The sequence below is a fragment of the Diadema antillarum genome, unplaced genomic scaffold (assembly GCF_040938485.1).
Source record: "Diadema antillarum isolate AM-2024a unplaced genomic scaffold, OU_Dant_1.0 seq00000368_RagTag, whole genome shotgun sequence".
Lineage (NCBI taxonomy): Eukaryota > Metazoa > Echinodermata > Echinoidea > Diadematoida > Diadematidae > Diadema > Diadema antillarum.
In genome coordinates this window covers 3,568,791-3,590,177 of record NW_027271369.1, presented here as the reverse complement: position 1 = coordinate 3,590,177, position 21,387 = coordinate 3,568,791, and the positions used below count along the sequence as shown (strand labels likewise).

At 38.0% G+C, this 21,387-nt stretch overlaps 1 protein-coding gene across 1 annotated transcript; it reads left to right on the top strand.

The window, feature by feature from the left end:
• Positions 1–5,823: 5,823 nt before the first annotated feature.
• Positions 5,824–18,833, top strand: LOC139731335 (core histone macro-H2A.1-like). Its single transcript, XM_071642228.1, has 7 exons — positions 5,824–6,074; positions 7,349–7,731; positions 8,395–8,448; positions 10,200–10,290; positions 11,642–11,728; positions 15,322–15,496; positions 16,605–18,833. The coding sequence occupies exons 1-7, from the start codon at positions 5,873–5,875 to the stop codon at positions 16,771–16,773; spliced, it is 1,161 nt and encodes a 386-aa protein (XP_071498329.1). The 5' UTR covers positions 5,824–5,872; the 3' UTR covers positions 16,774–18,833.
• Positions 18,834–21,387: the final 2,554 nt, after the last annotated feature.

The window sequence follows — 21,387 nt, the reverse complement described above, 5'->3', positions numbered from 1 at the left end:
CTAAGAGCTTGCAACATGCTCAAATCTGTAGTTGTGGACCACCCTGCAGTTTGAACCTGCAAGAATGTTACCAGCTATCATCTCGTGCCGGTTTTGTCACTCCATGGTCGAGTGCTAATGGAAATTTGTGTGTACACTAGTTTTACATTTTCTGAAAAGATAATCTGTATTTAGTAATCTCCCAATAGTGCATTATTATACAATTATTTTGTGGCGTTAGTGGAGATGCAGCTCACTCTCGGGTATTTACAATGTAGTGCAACATGCACTCGGCTTCGCCTCTTGCATGTTTCACAATTGTAAATACCCTCGAGTGCGCTATATCTCCACTAACGCACTCTATCCTGTGCATCATTTGTTTTATAAAATGGGTCGAAAACTAACAGCATTTTTCACGTACCTTTGTGGGTCAATACCAGTCAGCTACATGTAGCACTTGCTCAAGAATCGATGTCGAAGATGTTCGTCCCAAACATTTACGCACGTCGCACTCGGAAATCCCGCACATATAAGTACTGTATGTATAAGAGTATACGTACGCCACACATGTTATGCACACAAGAAAGGCCGGCCGGCAGCCCAAACTAGAAGTTGTTTACAGGATTGACAGCGCGTATAGTAGCGCGCGACGCACTTGTAACACCTGATTGAGTGCGCACTGCTAGTGTAAACATTGTGACGTCAGGCCGTGCATGTTAGTGAGAAATTAATACACGCACACGTGACTCATTTCAGCGCTTCCAATTGGCTACATTCTCGAACCCCTTTTGTAATTTATGTTATCACACAATCTAGAAGACCAAGGAAGTTGATCACAGCAAAATTGATATTTTAGGCTTGTAGAATATACAGCAGACATGGAGTTCTGTTCAAGGGGCAGCATAGTTCCATAGCAAACACAACTATGATTATAGGTAGGCATAATACTACATAAGATTACCTCAGGACATCTTTGCAAAACATGCTTCTACAGCATATTTTGCCCCAATTTCAATGATTTCATTCACAATCTTCTGTTTAAGTGATGGTCCCTGTGCCAGTTGACCTTATAGATTTTTGAAATTTGTTGTTAACATTGTTTTGGGTTAATTCTATACTGGATACTGTTAAAGATATCACCCAGTTGTTAGTAAGCTTTCTTCAATGGCTTTAATGATTTTTAATTCATTTTATGAAGTATTCATTCAGCTGTCATCGCCATCATCACCATAGTGTATTTATTTTCCTGTAATTGAGCATTGCTGTCATGTTATTCTTTTATTGTTTTATGTATGTTTGATGTATTGGCAGTTTTCTGGTACGGGCTGTATATCCAGAGTCATGCAGTGCCTTGCATTTTTAGCTCACCTGAGCCAAAGGCTCAAGTGAGCTATTGCGATCGCCCTTCGTCCGGCGTCCGTCGTCCGTCGTCCGTCGTCCGTCGTCCGTCGTGCGTCGTGCGTAAACTTTTTACATTTTCATCTTCTTCTTGAAAACCCCAAGACCGATTTTCATCAAACTTGGCAGGTAGCATCCCTAGGGGGTTAGGAACTCAATTTGTTAAAATGGGCACCATGCCCCACCCAGGGGGCCCCAGGGGGGCCCAAACCCCCCAAAATTAAGGAATCTGTAAAAATCTTCTTCTCTAGAACCAGAAGTGATAGAGCTAAGTTAATACTATGAGTTAGTACATTGATGACTATAGTTTCAAGTTTGTTCATGGCAGAATCAGGGGTGCCCCCCTTGGGACCCAGGGGAGGGGGGTGGGGAAGGGTTCTAATGGGGCCTAAATTGTACATTTTCATCTTCTTCTTGAGAACCCCATGACCCATTTTCACCAAACTTGGCAGGTAGCATCCCTAGGGGGTTAGGAACTCAATTTGTTAAAATGGGCACCATGCCCCACCCAGGGGGCCCCCAGGGGGCCCAAACCCCCCAAAATTAAGGAATCCGCAAAAATCTTCTTCTCTAGAACCAGAAGTGATAGAGCTAAGTTAATACTATGAGTTAGTACATTGATGACTGTAGTTTCAAGTTTGTTCATGGCAGAATCAGGGGTGCCCCCCTTGGGACCCAGGGGAGGGGGTGAGGAGGGGTCCTTATGGGGCCTAAATTGTACATTTTTATCTTCTTCTTGAGAACCCCATGACCCATTTTCACCAAACTTGGCAGGTAGCATCCCGAGGGGGTTAGGATCTCAATTTGTTAAAATGGGCACCATGGCCCACCCAGGGGGCCCCCAGGGGTCCCAAACCCCCCAAATGAAGGAATCTTTATAAATCTTCTCTAGAATCAGAAGTTATAGAGCTGAGATAATACTATGAGTGAGTGCATTAATGACTGTAGTTTCAAGTTTGTTCATAGGAGATTCAGGGGTGCCCCTCTTGGGTAGGGGGGGGGGGGGTGGTTGGAAGGGTCCAAATGGGGGCCTGAATTGTACATTTTCATCTTCCTCCTGAAAACCTCATGATGGATTTTTGTCAAACTTGGCAGGTAGCATCCCTAGGGGGTCAGGATCTCAATTTATCAAAATGGGCACCATGCCCCACCCAGAGGGCCCCGGGGGCCCCAATCCCCCCAAATTAAGGAATCTTAAAAAAATTGGGCCCTTATTGTACATTTTCATCTTCTACTTGAGAATGCCTGGTCAAATTTTGGTAGAGCTGTGAATAAGATTAGTGACTGCGTGAAAGGTGAACTTGCGATACTCAGATGAGCGCTAGACCCGCGGGTCTCTTGTTAAGAACCCAGTCAAATTAAATAAATGTATTAATGTATGTTCATGTATTACTTTTGATGTACATGTACAGTAAACTCTGTACAATTGAAAGTCTGCCTAGGCCAAGGAAATTCTCAGACACGCTCAATTCAAAATTGTATTATTTCTTTTCTTTTATGTTCAACTACTCCCTGATGTGCTTTCTTAAGTTGGTTGGAGAGGCCCAAGGGTCATAGTGATTTTGATTGCTATTTTCCAACCCGGCTCCTTAGGGAAGCTCAACAGGGAAAGCCTGACACTTTGTTTTCTTGTGTTTTGTTTGTTTGTTTTATTTCTCTGTTATCACTTGTATTGTTTTGCAAATGCCGAATAAATAATAATAATAATAATAATAGACCAAAATACACATTTATACAAGACAAAACTTGTATGTCAGTCAATTTATGTTTATTGAATATTGCCGAAGCTAAAGTGTACTTGACAATACCAGGAGATTTGACCGAGGCAGAGTTGCTTGATTGTCAGATTTTTTAATCATTTCTGCCAGGTATTCAGTAGTTTTAGAATCATCAGCCAAGTTCCAAATGTTTACTCAAGTATTTTATGTTTTTGTGAAATTTTGACACTGTCATCACCTTGACTACTACATGAGAAATACATTCTCCTGAATATCTATCTACTGCACTGTGATCATATCTTTTCTTTAATGTGTACATCTGTACCAATTTTGTGCTGAAATTTCACTCTGTTTTTGAATGAGAAGAGTGGTACACATAGGGATATTATAGGATTAATTGGTGGAGATGAGGATTGGGCTTTGAACTTTTTGCGAGATACCAAGAAACCGCATATGAAATAATACAGAGCATACTATTCTAAGAGGAATTCAAAGTTTATTTGATGAAAATCGGTTTTGGAATGGCTGAGATATCCAAAAACAAAGTAAAACACAGTGATCATAATAAAAGGTGGATCCCACCCTTTACTAGAATTGCCCCGTTTTGGATATCTTGGCCATTTCGAAACCAATTGTCATCAAATAAACGTTGAATTCCTTGTGGAATTACATACCGTACTTTTTAATATTATATAAGAGGTTTCTCATTATCTCACCAGTTCAATTTAAACCAAAACTATGATCCCTTTAATCAGTATACAAATGATGCACAGGATAGAGTGGATCGGTGAGAATTGGATGCGCGAGTTTAACTTTGTAACTGCTTAAAACCCACAAGCGCAGTGAGTGGGTTTTAGACTGTTCCAAAGTTAAACAAGAGCATCCAATTCTCACTGATCCACGAAATAGGCCTGTGCATCATTTGTTTTATAAAATGTTCCTGTAAATTCATGAAATAAAATGGATTCTTTGCTGGCAGAGCAGAAAGTTTGGGACCTTCCGTTTCTCCATTTTTTAAAACTTAATGTAGTACTACATTAAGTTTTAAAAAATGGACTCTTTGCTGGCAGAGCAGAAAGTTTGGGACCTTCCGTTTCTCCATTTTTTAAAACTTAATGTAGTACTACATTAAGTTTTAAAAAATGGATTCTTTGCTGGCAGAGCAGAAAGTTTGGGACCTTCCATTTCTGTTTCCCAATTTTGGTCTTCTAAAACTGCAAGTAAAACTGTAAAGTCAGCTGCCACTAATTGAATACCAATCATAAATTTATACCACAGTACTGCTACTTATACTACCATGGTATTGCTACAACTAAGATTATTATTATTATTGTCATTATTATTATTATTACTATTATTATTATCATTATCATTTTTATTATCATCATCACAATTGGGCTTTTTTAAGACATGTACACTGACTCCTCTGTTAATGGATATCCCTTTGCTCCGACCATTGTATCTTAAATGTATCATCCTCTAGCTTCCTTCCACTAATTAAGCACTATACTTGAACCACTCTAACTACTCAGTATGTATACTTTCCCGCTCCCTAGATAAATAAGACATCTATGATCTAGTGATGAATTTCAAAATGTTACCGGTACATGATTTGTCAAGACAGTGATAATTGATTGATGTATCCGACAATAACAAGGAGAGACGAAGTGATGTCATCTCCTCTCGGTCTCCTAATGATTTGCATTTATCATTTTGAAATTTAAAAAAACATGTATATAAGAGCGTATATAAGCCATAGAGATGTATACTAATATACAGTATCTCTATGATATAAGCTATGTAGTACTCTATTTGTCTTTGCATCAAATTAGTAATGCAGTTGTGGATGAATTTACAATGGCACCTGTGGGGAGGTATGTGGCTGCTATAATTTCTTGGACAAGTAAAGTTTACATATTTTCGGTTTGCAGGCATAAACCATGATGTCAGGTGAGTGGGGAAGTCCAAATTTTCATGAAAGCCAAGAAAAATTCGGATACGGGTTGCATGTACATTATGAGCGAATAGACACGTCCAGACACCTCCCCTCCCATGTCATGACGTCGTAGGCAAGTTGCTGCATGTAGCGCGGTGATTGGATCATCGCTGAACCAGGCAGGTAGGTATATCGTAGACATGTCCATTTGCCATAAATACCCCAACCACATTAGGAAGTTAGATGATTAAACATGAGGTTGTATGTCGTTGTAGGGGCATGTCAACTTCGCAGCACTCATGTAATTTCTTTCATCGTGTGCTTAGTGAGTTGCTGACGATACAGTGCAACTCACAATACGACAAAAGGTCAATGAAAACTGTTAATTTGTGAGGGAGTAAGTGTAGTCTTTCAAACGGAAATAAACTACTAGTACACTAAAAATACAACCTTTGACCCAATATGAAATTGATGATCGATCAGAGAGCTTTGAGGGATTCCTGAATGCTGCGCGCGTTGTATTCCGCATTGCATATTCCGTGAACGCGAAAGCTCGATCGACTCGAAGTGGTGCAGGTGCAGCTGGGAGCCCTCGCTCGATCGACGATCTCTTGCCTGCATATGGATGGGATGCCCAGTTAGCTAGCCTTTGCTGCAACTGTATGACTGGTTACCCGCGTACCGGCCGTGTGCGTTCGTAGCTAGCTGAGCCAGCCTGGTGGTGGTAGCAAACCTTGATATGAGCTTGTGTGGGGATAAAAGAATCCTGTGCTAGCCGAGCTTAGAACGTAAGCTGCCGTACTTTTCTTATTCATTTCGGCCAACGCTAACAACAACAGAAATGTCTTCAAAAGGATCAGCAAGAGGTGTGTCTGCAGGAAGGGGAGGTAAAACTCGTGGGAAATCGAGTTCTCGCTCTTCACGAGCAGGCGTTCTATTTCCCGTTGGCCGTATGGACCGCTATCTACGGATGAGCACGCATCGCTATCGGATAGGTTCGGGCGCGCCCGTGTATCTTGCTGCCGTCATCGAGTATCTCACAGGCAAGTAGGCCTACTTCTTGTACTTTAACGTTTAATAGTACTAACGTTAGTATTTACCTTGAATTTACCTTGAAGTGCCACACCTCCATCTTCACGTAGATAGATTGCAAGTGTGGCAGGGTTTAGGGAGCTTTTTAGCCCATTAATAACCCAATTTAGACAATTTCATTTTGAAGGTGAGCGTGAGGAGTGTTTGTGACTGGATGACATCTTCTCTGGGAGTTTATTCCAGCTGTCTACCACTCGTTGGCTGTAGAAGTGTTTTCTTACGTCCAGTCTAGGACGTGTCTTTGCAAGTTTCTGGGAATGCCCTTGGGTACCTTGATATATTGTTTTCTGGAAGATGGAATTTGGGTCGATGTTGTCTAACTGTGTTATGATGCGGTAGGAACTAGTAGGCTGTAAATCATCCATTACTTATATTACATTGTACTAGATCCCATTGAATATTTGTTTTGAATACAGTGATGGGTTGAATATTAAGGCAATTGCCAATAAGACCAAAAGTCAGTTTTGATAAAACAATAATGTATTATGTAAGAAGTTAGACCCTAATTATAGGCCTACCCTTGTCCTGTCTCGGTACTACTAAATTTACTCATCCATTTATTGTTAATTTACACGTGTAAACAATAGTAAGATCTCTGATCTACTATAAATTGTAACCGGGTGTTAGAAACTAGGTCCTACTTAAAATTTACTTGTGTCGTGTAGTTGCACGGTTCCCTGAAAAGGGAGGATCGAGGACAACCAAACTTTTGCTGGTTTCCCTGCTGGCATCGATCTCTAATTCATGAATTGAGTCTAACGTTAGTCTAGATGTTCTAGTAAAAATCATGGTTGAATAATTATTGTGCCATTTACTTAGCTTTTGCTGAAGATACTGGGAGATTGCTGATTTCTGTGGAGCGGCAATCACGCTTCTACTAGGTCTAACGTTAGATCCTATCCTCTCTAATCTGTTGCTTTCATCATCCCACGTTAATTACCAATATTTGTAATCAAGTGGTAACTGTCCGCAGGTCCAGTTCAATGAAAACAGGACCTTTACAAAAAAGTGTAGATATTATAAACGGAGAAGAGAAGATCTTAACTCAGAATATTTTTGTGACACGAGTCTCACACAAAGTTGCAGTCTGTCACACATTTGTACACAAGATGTGAAATTTAATCTCAAATATCTCCTGTGAAGTGCAGCAAAGGAAAAGTAATGATACATTAGGTTAAGACAGGAAATAACAGATTTATAAATGAAATAATTTTTTCTTTTGTAGCTGAAATCCTTGAGCTTGCTGGAAATGCTGCCCGTGACAATCGCAAGGCCCGTGTTACACCGCGCCACATCCTCTTGGCAGTGGCAAATGATGAAGAGCTCCATCACCTGCTCAAGAATGTCACCATCGCAAGTGGAGGTGTTCTTCCGCAAATCCACCCAGAACTCCTGACGAAGAAGCGGGGCACAAAGTCAAAGACTATCTTTGATTTCGGCCAGGCCAGTTCCCAGGCCACAGCACAGTCCTCGAAACCAAAGACTCCAGCAGAGAAGAAGCAACTCCCCGTTCTCAAGAAATCCAAGCCCGTCACTGCAGGGAAAGTCATGAAGAAAAATGCACAAACTGCAGTGAAGGATGGCGCTACAGTTAAAGGAAAAGCAAAGGTCAGGGTGCGATGCTTTGCTGTCAATGTACATTGTATATTGACAGTGACCAGACCACATACATTCTGCAAGTGGATAATCAAGTTAATTAATAAATGGTTTCATTTCTGATTTAAAAAATAGGGGGTGAGACTGGGGAAAATGAGGCATATTTTTCCTTCCTAAGAAGACAAATTTTTCCATACTAAAAAAACCCCAAAACAACAACAATCAGATATACTCCAGTAGCATGAAGAGACTATGATTTCGAGGCCCGGTTCTGGCTATAAAACCAGAAATTTTTGTGTGTCAGAAATTATGTGTGACCAAATACATAACACATGTGAGACTTAACATATCTGCAATATGATTGTGAAGCCACTTCAAATGTAGTGTGTACATTGTATGCTCTCATGCTCCTTTTGCTGGCTTATACCTCGGTTTTATCATATAGACAGTGGATGTTGTTTTGTAGGAGATTTTGGTGTTCAGCGGACAGGTATTGATCATATTACCAATTCATGATTTTTTTCTCTTCGGGTCTGTAACTGGATATCACAAAGCAGGGCATTAGGCTTGATTTTTATACCTTTGTTTCTGAGAAACCTGGCTTCAGAAGATTTGATGTACATAACATCTACATACTTTAATGATCATCTGTATTGATTTATTTCTTTTTTGCAGAACTTGTCAGCAAAGTCTGTTCTGGGTGAGAAGAGATTGTTTCTCGGACAAAAGGTACTTAAACACACTGCAATACATTTACTGTTTGTACATTGGGATGGGATACATGAAATATGTCATATTGAATATACAAAAATATTAGTTGTCTTTGTGATCATCCCTCTTGCCTTTCAAAAGTATGCTTGTGCCATAGTATGAAAATGTACATGCTGTACAGCCTTACCAAGATTTTATTGGTTTTCCTATATTCTACAAAGTCCTTATGGAAATGAAATGAAATCAAATCTAAATATGTAACTTTACAGCCACAAGACTGCTATTGTTAGTAAAGTTTGTCATTAATGATGTCATACACTATTAAATGATTTCACAGTCTTTCAAAGATTTGTAAGTCATCTGTGAATGTATTAATATGCTCGAAAGTTTTCATTTTGCCTCATACAGAGCTGCCAAGTCTTCCTGATTCTACAGAAGACTTCCTGAAAGCTTATAAATATGGAATCCCTTCATGTCCTGACAAGAGAAAATTCATGTCTCCCTGATTTGTTCATTGTCTTTGCCCTCCGAGAGGCATATGAAAAGCACAGGGGCCATAGTGAATGCTCTTTGACACCTCCCTCATTTTGATGTGGGAATAATGGCAGCCCAGCTAAAAACATCCTCTGGGGTAACCACCCCTATAAAGATGAAACATTCTCTAAGTTCTCTCATTAATAATGCTCTGATAGGAGGGTGGTGTTTTTGAAATGATAAACCAAAACTTACGTAAGATGTGGTTTACCTGGATTTGAGTCATAGAGAAGCTAGGTACTTAAAGGAGATGGCTAGTAACTGATCAGTGGGAATCAGTGGGAATACTGGGGGATGATTGTTCCAATCCTTGTGGGATTCATTTAAGAGTGTACAGTATATATCTATTGTTGTGTGAAAATTATTTGCTTTAGAATGGTCTCATATTCAAGAAATGGGCAGTTTAATGTTTACAGGTTAGCATACCTATACAGTGACAGGGCATTAAACTGCACATTACTTGAATATAAAACCATTCTGAAGCAGATAATTTTCACACAAGAATAGATATATAATGTACTCTTAAATGAATCCCACAAGGATTGGAACAATCATTCCCAGCATTCCCACTTATTCCCCCTGATCAGTTACTAGCCATCCTCTTTAAAGGGAAGGTAAACCCAAAGAGCAATGTGGATTGAGGGAAAGCAACAGCATTAGCAGAACACATCAGTGAAAGTTTGAGGAAAATCGGACAATCGATGCAAAAGTTATGAATTTTTAAAGTTTTGGTGTTGGAACCGCTGGATGAGGAGACTACTAGAGGTTATGACGTATGAGTGGACAGCAATATAAAGAAAATATAAAGGAAAATCAACAAAAATTCACTTTTCTAGCATTATGAAAGAGCACTTGACTAACCGCTTTCGGAAAGCAGGGGGAATAATTGCTCCCCTTAACATATGTCAGTATCAAGTTGATGGAATTTGTGGTTTTCATGAAAAATGAATTTTGTGAAAATTTTCTTTATAGTTCCTTTATATTGTTGTCCTCTCATACGCCATAACCTCTAGTTGTCTCCTATTCCAGCAGTTCCAACACCAAAACTTTAAAAATTCATAACTTTTGCATCGATTGTCCGATTTTCTTCAAACTTTCACTGATGTGTTCTACTAATGTTGTTGCTTTCACTCAATCCACATTGCTCTTTGGGTTTACCTTCCCTTTAAGTGAGATTGATATTTCCATAATCGTATTTGTTTTGCTTGGTTCCCTTCCCCCTTCATCTTTCATAGCTAACAGTAATCCAAGGTGATATAACAGAAATCACTGCAGATGCCTTGGTGCATCCTACAAGCTCAACATATGCCATGGCTGGGGAAGTAGGTACGTACACTGGTCATTATGAACAGCCTCCATAACAGTGATGAAGATACATAACAGTTGCAAACCTGATTTTGTTTCAGTTGTTGGTGTCATTAGACTTCATTCCCTCCCCCCCCCCCCCACTCCCAGGACCAGAAGAATAAAAAGTACAGTCATGTGGTCATAATGTTGATAGCAGGACATTCTCCCAGGGCAGAAATTACCACATAAACTTATGTTTCTATTGCAAATGTTTGATAGCTGTGCATGGATGGAAATAAGCACTAAATTAATCACAGAGCTACCAAGTCTCACGCAGAATGCGTGAGACTCAAGCATTTAGGGTCTGTCTCACCATCTCACGCATGGCACCCATTTCTCTCACACGTCGGGTGAAGTCTGCAACTTGGGCCAAAAATAAGGAGCATAGCTCAAAGGATTTAAGTGATAGTTGCAATTGGAGGTATATTTCCCTTTTGTCTTTCAAAATAAGTAGAAAATAGTTACTTAATGCACCAGATCGCATCATTAAGAGCTAATAATAATTTAAAAAAAAGCTCCCTACCATGGGAGGGGGACACCTCCTAATTCGCGCGAGCGCCGAGACGCCGAGTCATGAAAATCTCACTCATAAAAATGTTTTGAACTTGGCATCACTGTTAACAGTGTTTAGTAGTAGTCCTGATAAAAGAAATTGTGGACATACATACTGGGAGAGGATTTGAACCTATAACTTCCTGATCACTGGACAGGTGTCTTATCCTCTGGACCACCAAACTTTCACCCAACAGCCAGTGCTGGTTCTAGTCTGTATGGCATGCAGGAAGTACTGTGTTATTATTCAAACTGATGAATTTCTTCTGTTGAATTGTTTAATTGCAACTGACCTACACAATTATGTATTTGAAAAATGACTGCCCAAAGAGTATGCATGCCCATGATTACTTTTATCTTGGCTACTACTAAAAACTGATCAAATTGGTGCTTATTTTCGCAGTTTTAGGACATTTTGTCGATAAGTTGCAATAAAAACAACCCAACAGAAGAATTTCGTCAGTTGAGTAAAATTATGTTGTAATTTACAATACTATGTCTGAATATTTTTTTGTTTTGTTACCAGGACAGAGAATACAAATTGGACTTGCTGAGAAGACTGCAATTTTCCACTACATTTTATGAGTAATATGTTATTTGTCTTTTTATGAAATTCATTATCATAGCTTCTCCTCTATAAATTGTACATTTTGCTACCCTTATAACATGTTTCCCCACACAAATACACATTTCCCTAAAGTCAGCATAGCCTGTATCTGCTGTTGTGAGGTAGAGAATTCATTTTCACATTATCTTTGCTCTGTGTCTTGCTTTACAGGTAGTGCTCTAGCAAAAGTAGGTGGGAAGGAATTTATTGATGAGGTCACCAAGTTGCGCAATGCTCAAACACTTGACACTGCAGGAGGTGAGCTTTTTTTTTGGCATCTGTGACTTTCTCAAGAGCAACAGTCTCAGATTCACTCTACTCTTATTATGACATCTGGCTATTCAGATGGCTAATTTTTTTTTTTCTTAAACACAGTTTTGAACAAAGTGGCGTGACATACCATGTCATATTGATTTCTTTACTTGTACTAAATCTTGTGCAAGTGAGTTTAAAGGGTGTGTACAGTTCTGGTCGAGGTGAAGATTTAGCTTTTAACGTTTTGTGTGATATTCAGAAACCACTCTATGAGATGTCACAGAGCATGCGGTTCTAAGGGGTTTTAAAAGTTTATTCGATGAAAATCGGTTTTGAAATGGCTGAGATATCCAAAAACAAGGTGAAACAAAGAGATACTAATAAAGTTGGGGCATGTCGCCTTTTATTATTAGCACTTTTTTGGATATCTCAGCCATTTGAAAACCAATTTTTATCAAATAAACGTTGAATCCTTCTTAAAATTACATGCTCTTTCATATTTCATAAGAGGCTTTTCATTATCTCACTTAGGAATGTTCAAAACATGAATCCCTACCTCAACCAGTCTTGTACAGTCCCTTTAATGATACATACAACGGAACAGATTTTGTAGCTCACAGGTTCCAATGATGATGATATTTTGCAGAAACAACATCTATATCCCTCTATTCTGTGTCTCTGTTAGATCATGGCAGTTACTATGTGTCACCACTTACAGTTTCATGATAGTATTCAACTTAGATTAGGACTTGTGTTGATATGAATTCAGTTTTATAGATCACCATGTAAAGTTACACCCTTTCTCATTGTTTTATTGTTTCCCCTGGAGTGTCGACAGTCTCCTGTCGATACTTTAGATTCAGCAGCATTAAGTTGCCATGTCACCATTTTTATGCCTCCGCCACGAAGTGGTGCCGGAGGCATTATGTTTTCGGGTTGTCCGTCCGTCCGTCCGTCCGTCCGTCCTTCAGTCCGTCCGTCCGTCCGTCCGTCCTTCCGTCCGTCCTTCCGTCCGTCCGTAATGAATTTTGTGGACAGGGTAACTATCAAAACCTTTTGAGGTATCCTAATGAAACTTGGCATGTATGTGTATCAGGGGGTGAAGTTGTGCCTATCAACTTTTGGGTGCACATGCTCAAGGTCAAAGGTCAAAAGGTCAAGGTCAAATGCTTAAAATTTAACTATTTCCCCCATATCTATGCAATATCTGAAGATATTTTCTTGAAACTTAGTGTATACATGTATTACCCAATTAAGATTCTCTGGTGAAAGTTTGGGGTCATGAGGTCAAAAGGTCAAAGGTCAAAAGGTCAAGTAAAATGTTAAAATTTCACTTTTTTCTCTGTATCTTGGAAATTGTTCAAGGTATCTTTATGGAACAAAGTATATATGCATGTACTGACTGGCAGTGGTTATCTAGGGAATTTGGGGTTCATGTGGTCAAAGGTCAGGGGTCAAAGGTCAAAGGCAATACTTCAAAATTTTACTATTTTCCTTGTATTTATGCAATGCCAGCAGGATTATTTTTTTTAAAACTTGATGTATGCATGTATAACCCACTAGAGATTGTCTGGGATTTTTTTTTTTGCCAAGAAGGTCAAAGGTCAAAAGGTCAAAGATCAAGTGAAAGTGCTGAACTTACTTCTTTCTCCATATCTCGGAAGTGGCTCAAGTTATCTTTAAACTTAGTACATATTTATGTATGTTTTACATGACATTGATTCTCTTATGAATCAAAGGCCAGATGAAAATGATAACAATTTACTGTTCAATACAGAAATTGCACTTTTTCTCCATACCTTGACAATTACTCAAGTGCGTAAACTTATGAAAGGGTCAAAGTCGAAGTTAAAGTTCTTAAATCCCCAAATACATGCTCTCCTATTCATCCAATTAAACATAGGTCAAAGAAGGTGAAAATTCGATACATTTGCGACAAACATGTCATTTTAATATTTTGCCAATTTTGTGAAAATGTAATCACACATTGTCCACATGTACTATAGACCTATTAGGAGAATCATGCATTATGGCGGAGGCATACCAGTCGCCATAGCGACATTTCTAGTTCTTTTCTTGAATAATGATGACCTAAAATTTGCTACATTTCTTGGTGAAATCATAAAATTTGTAATGGAAGTGTATCATGGGTAACATTTGGTGACAGTACCCTAGTGTTCTGACTATCATGGGCAAAAAGTCTACATGTGTGTGCTTTATAAATTCTACGGGTGAGACACCTGTTGATTGGTTTTGATGGCACAGCCCAAAGGGTCAAAGGTCACATAAAGATGAACATTTTCAAAATGCATGGTATGAATTCAATTAATTGGTTGTCACTCAATCATTGTATTTCATTGTTTTTATTGTCATTGTTTTACTCAAACTTGGTACATGTATTGACATGTATGGTTGGTCATTCTGACGGTCGAGTTCCTATAGTTTTTGTAATGCTGCCCCTGTGTCCAGCTGTTGTGTCAATTTTGTATTATTATGATTATTGTTATTATTATTTAAATATGTGCTGTAGTGGCCACATTTCTTGGCAGATCTTATTACCTCCGCCAAGGGAGGAGGTTATGTTTTCGTTACCGTTGGTTTGTTAGTTAGTTAGTTTGTTTGTCCGTGTGCAAAATAACTCAAAAAGTAGTTGACGGATTGGGATGAAACTTGCAGGAAAGGTTGAGAATGGCACAAGTACCAAACGATTAACTTTTGGTCGTGATCCGAGAATTTTTGGGGAATTTATGAAGGATTTTTGACATTTTGGCAGGTAGGGTCAATGAACTTGGGAGTTCACGCTACGCGTATTTGAGGTTTGCCTGCGCGCACTAAAGTGCGTGCTCTAGTTTCTGCTGGGGTGAGGTGCGCCGTGCAGCTGAGTGTTTATGACGTGACAAAGGCTTCTATATTGGGAAATCTGGCAACTTTCAGCACACAATGCTATAAGTACATATGGGTGGAAATCACTGATATCTCTACGGAAGAACAAGATCAGTTGTGAAAATGATTTGCATGCTTGGCGGAGGTCTGCGCTCTCAGAGTGCTTTTCTAGTTTAGATTTGCTTTGGAGGTACCACAAGAAACTCCAGCTGCCTAAGTGTTCCTGTGGTATAACAAACATTTAATACTACTGTAAAAGTGGATATTTTCGGGCGACTAATTTTTCGCGCTCGGCGGGGTTAGAACAGTTTCGCGTGTTTTTAGTTCCGCGGAATCAAGACATCAACTACTGGAACATATGGCAAGCAAAAATATTCACGTGCTTTTATTTTCGCGCTAGTTTCTGGTTGCGCAAAATGCGCGAAAATTTCAACACCGCAAAAATTTCCACTTTTACAGTATTGGTCTCTTGTAAGGAGCTTTGCAGCTATAAGCTTGAATGATGTGAAAGTGTATCATGCTTTCATTAATGCTATTGCAACATAGCATACATTCCATAGTTCAAGAAAAGCATGTATTTCCATCATTATCCGAAACAGAACTACAAATTAATCTAAGCCAAGAGCTAAACATGTCATGACCATACTGGAACTATTTTGTGATAATGAGGAGAGTGAAATTTGATTACTGTCATATTATCCATTTCCTTGTAGCTGCCATCTGCCCAGCTGGCAATCTGCCTGCTAAGTATGTGATCCATGTGAACAGTCCTAGCTGGGGCGGGAACAATGCCATTACCAACCTGGAGAAAGTCATCAAGAACTGCCTGGCGCTTGCAGATGAGAAGAACATTACATCCATTGCCATTCCTTCTGTCAGTAGTGGGAGGTAAGCTAATAATGTGATTGATATGAATGCTGCTTTTGTCCTTTAGCTGTATGTCATTCATTACAGGGGAACCCAGTTATAATGAACTGCTTTGGACCACTGAAATTTCCTTGTTAAATCGGGTATCTTGTGAAATCAGGCATAAAGAATAAGAATCTGAAAGTAATGGGAATTGTAAAATTTTCATTGTTATGTAGGATATTTCATTATATCGAGGATAAAAGGTTAAAGGATAAAAAAGGAATGGGAACTGCGAAATTGCCTTTCACCAGGTACAGTGTATATCAGCTATCTCGCTGTATCTGACCTTGTTGAAACAAGGTTCCACTGTACCTCCATGTAATATATTACAGTGCAAAGATATTACCGGTATGTAAAATTGGCTTTGGCTTGCATAACTCAGTGTATGGCATGATACCACAACATTAAATGTCTTCCAGTTGAACAGTGTTTTATTCTGGGGATAAGTTTCTCAATGGTAAATCTGTAGGAGGACGAATAACTCGTGGATGTACTTGTATTGAGACAACTTATATTAGGAGCTGAGGTATCAGTGCAATCTCCACACTCACAAGTCACATGTCATTGAAATAATTAGTAATGTTGGCTTTTTATATTGCACAGGTAGTGTGCCAATATATTTTCCTACATATCCAAAATAGCAGTGATTACAAAATATATTAAAGCATTATGAATCTTTCAGAATGAGATGTACAATGTATTTGAGTTGTTTATTCATTATTTTTGTATTTTTTAGTTTGTCAATGGATAGGTTTGTCTACATGTGATGGGATGTTATTCCAAGGTTTAGGACACCATTGGATGTGATGAGAACTTTGCAGTATTCTTTGTGTATACAAATTGAATACCATTATCAACTGATTTAATATGCCTAGGTATGGATCATGTGTTCCATATAAGTTTTGTAGTGTCAAACACATGTCAAACCCATTCACTGGAACCAAGTCCGGATTATAGAATGTCAGGAAGAAGTAATTCATTTAATGTTGGAGTTTCATATTGTATGTGGATGTATTTGTGTATATACCCTAAATATGCTGACTTTCTCTCAAGACTACTTATTCTTTGTCTCTGTATCTCTCTGTAGGGCGGGATTCCCCAAGCAAACTGCAGCTGAGACCATCTTGAGAACAATCAGTCACTATTTTGTTTCTGTCATGGCATCCTCCCTCAAGCAGATTTACTTTGTCCTCTTTGACCAGGAGAGTGTTGAAGTTTACGTCACAGAACTGAACAGGCTGGAAACTGACCAGTAGTAGAGGGATGTCTTGATGGACAATCAGAGTGGAAAATTATTGATACATCTGCAGGAAGTAGTTTACTTTTCACCCTCCTTTCTCGTATGTATGATCATAGAACTCCTCATGGAGTGTGGTAGAACAAACTTGTTTCCTTTCAAGCAGGCAGTGGAGTCGTTACAAGTGGAAGTGACATTGTATTGTGGACCTGTTTCTCTTACATGGGTTTGAATAGTGACTGGTTATATATTTCAGCAGGAGCACCTTATGAGTGAGTAGATGTGTGATATGTACAAGTATGCAAAACAAGAGTGAAATAAATGCTATATTATATAGAGTAGCAAGTTTCTATTTCAATATAAGCGCTGATTAGCTTTAAAAGAAAAAAACAATCATTTTAAGATTCTAATATCATGGAGTACTCCTGTTCTACGAGAGTGGCATTTGTAGTTCATGATGATACTTCTGAAATATGATTTATTGTTGTGTCTTGTTTTCTTTGCTGATGTTCTTTGTTTGTGAAGTGGGGATATCATATCTGTCAGAGCCTTAGTTACTTTCATCATTTGAAAAACAGTCACAGTGACACAGTGTGTAGCGATGGACAGGTAAGCTTTAAAAAGGTTTCCTGAAGATAAGCTGATGAGCAGGTGGTTAAGATTCAAATATTCACTGCAGCCTTTAATAGCCTTGATCATTTGTGAAAAACTTTGTGACTCATGTGTGCACCAGCCAGCACACTCCTTTAAAAAGATACTTCAGCAGCTCAAAATGTATGATGCCTGAAATACCACCTGTCTGGATGAGACAAATTATGTCCTCAATTTTTGTAGGTATGAAAATACAATTTGTTTGACTGTTGGATGGGACGCAGAAAGATGTTGCAGCAGTGATGTTTAACTCGAAATGCAAATAGGAAATGCATACAACCAAACAGATTTTTTTTTTTTGATAAGATAAATTAAGATTCGATTAATACTAAATGGGAAACAGCCACTTACTTGTGCTAACACTATCATGGGTAAGCCTTTACTTGTTAACAAGATAACTTTACAGAAGAACCTTGCTACAACGAGCTGCTTGGGACCAGTGAAATTTTCTTGTTATATCTGGTATCTGGTCATGTCAGGGATAAAAACAAAAGATTATAAAAGGAATGGCACATGTCATATTACTTTCATATATCAGACCTCTTGCTACACCAGACCTCCTTATAACAAGGCTCCTCTGTATATGTGTGAATCAACTTGGTGACTTCTTACAGAAGCATGCCATTTTGGAAGTAAAGTTTTTAAATGCAAGTCAGCAGGTTTGCAGCATAGCATAAAATGCATTACGTTGATTCCTTGCTTCTCTTAAATTGAACAGGTCTATATTATTACAAATGTGTTTAAGTCTTGGATTGCATATACACTGTACTGTAAAGCAAGATATTTTCACAGCATGAGATCATTGCAAATTGGAGCCGATGACCTTTTTCGTGGCATGAAATTTTTACAAAGTGTCAGTGGCATTTAACGTATAGAATGTAGACAAGAACTTTCACGTGCATTTTAATTTTGCAAATCTTGGCTCTTGCGAAATTTGCAAAATTAAAATGCACGCAAACATTCCTCGTTTTACAGTACAGCTGCATGTACATATTCTCTCTCTCTCTCTCTTTTAATATCTGCATGAAATGAACTTACAAAGAGAAGTGTGTGGAAGAGTAAAATGTGTGTTGCAGCATATTTCCTCCGCTTAATCTATTTAGTCATCCATAAGCGCATGGAGACAAAAACTCTTGTGTTCTTGCAGTGAGAATATATTCACTTATACTCAGTTTGTTGGCATAAAGTGAATGTTATGAATGGATATTGATAAAGACTGTAACAGGACTTGTTAGCACAATTTCCAAAATTTTGTTTGTCCAAAATTTTGCCAAAATTTCATTCTGGCCTCTGCCTCCGAATGTGCTTGTAGATGATTTTTATTCTTTTTGTTATTACCATGGTCAGATCTGTCTCGAAATTAATGATTCAAGATGGTAGCCACAACTTGTGATCAAAGTAATCAACTGTTATCCATCTCAGCTGCTAAGTGACATCTCCTAATTGGATGGAATCACAACCTGTCATGTGCAAATGCAGGAAGAACTGGTCCATGAATCTGATTTATTGAATATAAAAGAGTCTTTTGTGGTTGTAAGCCTAATATGTCTTATATAATTGTTTTAAAATTTATTGCCAGAGAAACCTGTTCTGCTGTAATTTCATGGAATGATGTACAGGTCATCACTAGAATACATCTACATTTAAAGGGAAGGCATGGGAAATCTGCAAACATTTCTCACGTAAAAAGTAGACTGTGAAAGGATGAAATGAATAAATACAAATGAATAAACTTTGCTTGACCTTCTGAAGGTATGGATATGCATGTGTGTATATTCAAAGTTAATTGTGGGATTATGTGATTTGGTCAGTTTTGTTCTTTTAATGGTGTAATATTGCTTGCAATTGTGGTAATCCTTCCATTTTAAGACTTTACTATTTTAGTTTTGCTAACTTTTACATATGTTGTTATCAGTCATTATCTTTATTTGCATTCCAGGAGGGACTTGATTTAGGCATGCAGTCATTCAAAATTGATTGAAAGAAATTAGAGAGTCTATAAAGTGATGGAGATTAACATTTGATTTTTTTTTTTTTTTTTTGGAATTAGTGTGTAATGACACATGATATTGCATTCAAAGGTACTTCAGACTTATTCAAAATTTTGGTATGAATGTACCATTACACAGTTACTTTTAAAGTAGAAAGGGAATCCTGGAAAACTGTCAATCACATACTCGCAACAGCAATGCACAACACTTTCTCAAACTTCCATTTCATCACAAAATTTGCAGGATGCAAACTTCTGAAGATGGTTTCGTGTAGCACACTAGAGCAGTTCAGAATGTTGTTCTGTTGCAGAAAGAACTTCGTGAAGTTTACCCCCAAAATGCACTCATTGTATGAAGGCTTAGTTCAGTTGTCAAGTCTGTTTTTAGGTAGACCAAATATTATACGATGTACATGTGTATTGAATGAAAACTGAGAGTTTGCTGGATTTGATGCTATCGTACAACCTTGTTTGCTGCTAGTGTTTATAGTATGTAAGTGTTACGTATATGAGTAAAGACAGCTCAGCGAAAAGCGGTTCTGGCTGAACAAGAACGTTAATCTGATCAACTGGATGAAGATGTATATTTTGTGTTTCATGAGTTCCCTGTAGCTGTATCACAGAGAGCTTCTGTCATGGACATACATTTATGAGATCTATAGATATATTTTTATATATCGGGGAAATTCATTGTATGAAATCATGCAGTTGCACTTGTCTGAATCTGTGTGACTTTTTATATTCTTTTGACAAGGTGTGAGTTGTATTCACACATTTTAGGATGGAAAGTGTTCATCCATCTTCTGAGGCATAATATGCTTAGTCTAAAGAGACTAGAACAGAATTTTTTAGCAGAGAAAATATGATATAGATAATTGTTGCTGTATTTGCCATTAGAAATTATATTTTCATTGAAATATATTTTGCAATTCTTAGTTCGTTACTCCACAGATGTTTAAAAAGAAATTAGAAATTTAGTATAATTATGTTTTTGCAATATAAATTTGTTTACATTTTTCATGCTTCTGAACAGTTTTTCATGTACTTTGTGTGATTTTGTTTTCTCTTGTCTTTAGTGTTCAAAGACATGGTTTTCTAAATAGTAAAAGTGTAATTCTACATTAAACTTGGCATAAGTAAATTGCGATTGTGAGTGCATTCTCAGATACAAGTTGCATCTCTTGTACTCAAGGTATTTGATGTTCCATCTTAGAAATTGTATTCTGAGGAAAATTTGAAGACATCATGGTTCAAGACAGAAAGTGCGAACGATCATGTTCCTCAATTCATTTTCATTTTAAATGTTTCAATAAAGATATGTAATCACCCAAATATGAGTCAGTTGTCATACCTGAATTGTCCTAGTGTTTTTATACAGGGGAACCTTGACATAACAAGAACCTAAAAATCATAATTACCTTGTTATACACATGCAGGCGACTCTCTTCAGAAGGAAATCCTTTGGACTGGCATTTTTCTATCTAATATCGAAACTTTGCTATAGCTGAACAGTAATGTATGTGAAGATACTGTAATAGATTATGATTTTGGGGGCCTGAATTTTTACTTTGTGGTACATATATTGAAAATTCTGTTATAATCATGTTCATTATTCAGTGTCAGTAATGATAGATACGGTGCATTATAAATGTACTTTATTATTATTATCATTATAATGAGAGTGCACTTATCAGGTTGGGACCTGCAAATCACATTATGTACAATGTATTACACTGTATTAGAGGGTTTTGCTATATCTAACCTCTTCATAACAAGGTTCCACCGCGTACAGTGGACTCCTATTATAACGAAGTCCTTGGGACCGGCAGGTTTCTTTCGTCATATCAAAATTTTGTTATGACCGAACAAATTAAAAATAAAAATACATAGAGCTGATAATTTTGCAGGCTTAATTTTTACTTCCCTGTAACCGGATTTTAGTCATAACCGTGTTCGTTATAACGGGAGTGCACTGTACTGTATGAATGTCAT

Bases quoted from the DNA above. Each gene is read 5' to 3' on its own strand.
- LOC139731335 (XM_071642228.1), top strand. From the start codon at position 5,873: ATGTCTTCAAAAGGATCAGCAAGAGGTGTGTCTGCAGGAAGGGGAGGT. The intron at 7,732-8,394 runs GTCAGGGTGCGA...TCTTTTTTGCAG, and splicing joins CAGTTAAAGGAAAAGCAAAG to AACTTGTCAGCAAAGTCTGT. The intron at 8,449-10,199 runs GTACTTAAACAC...CATCTTTCATAG, and splicing joins GATTGTTTCTCGGACAAAAG to CTAACAGTAATCCAAGGTGA.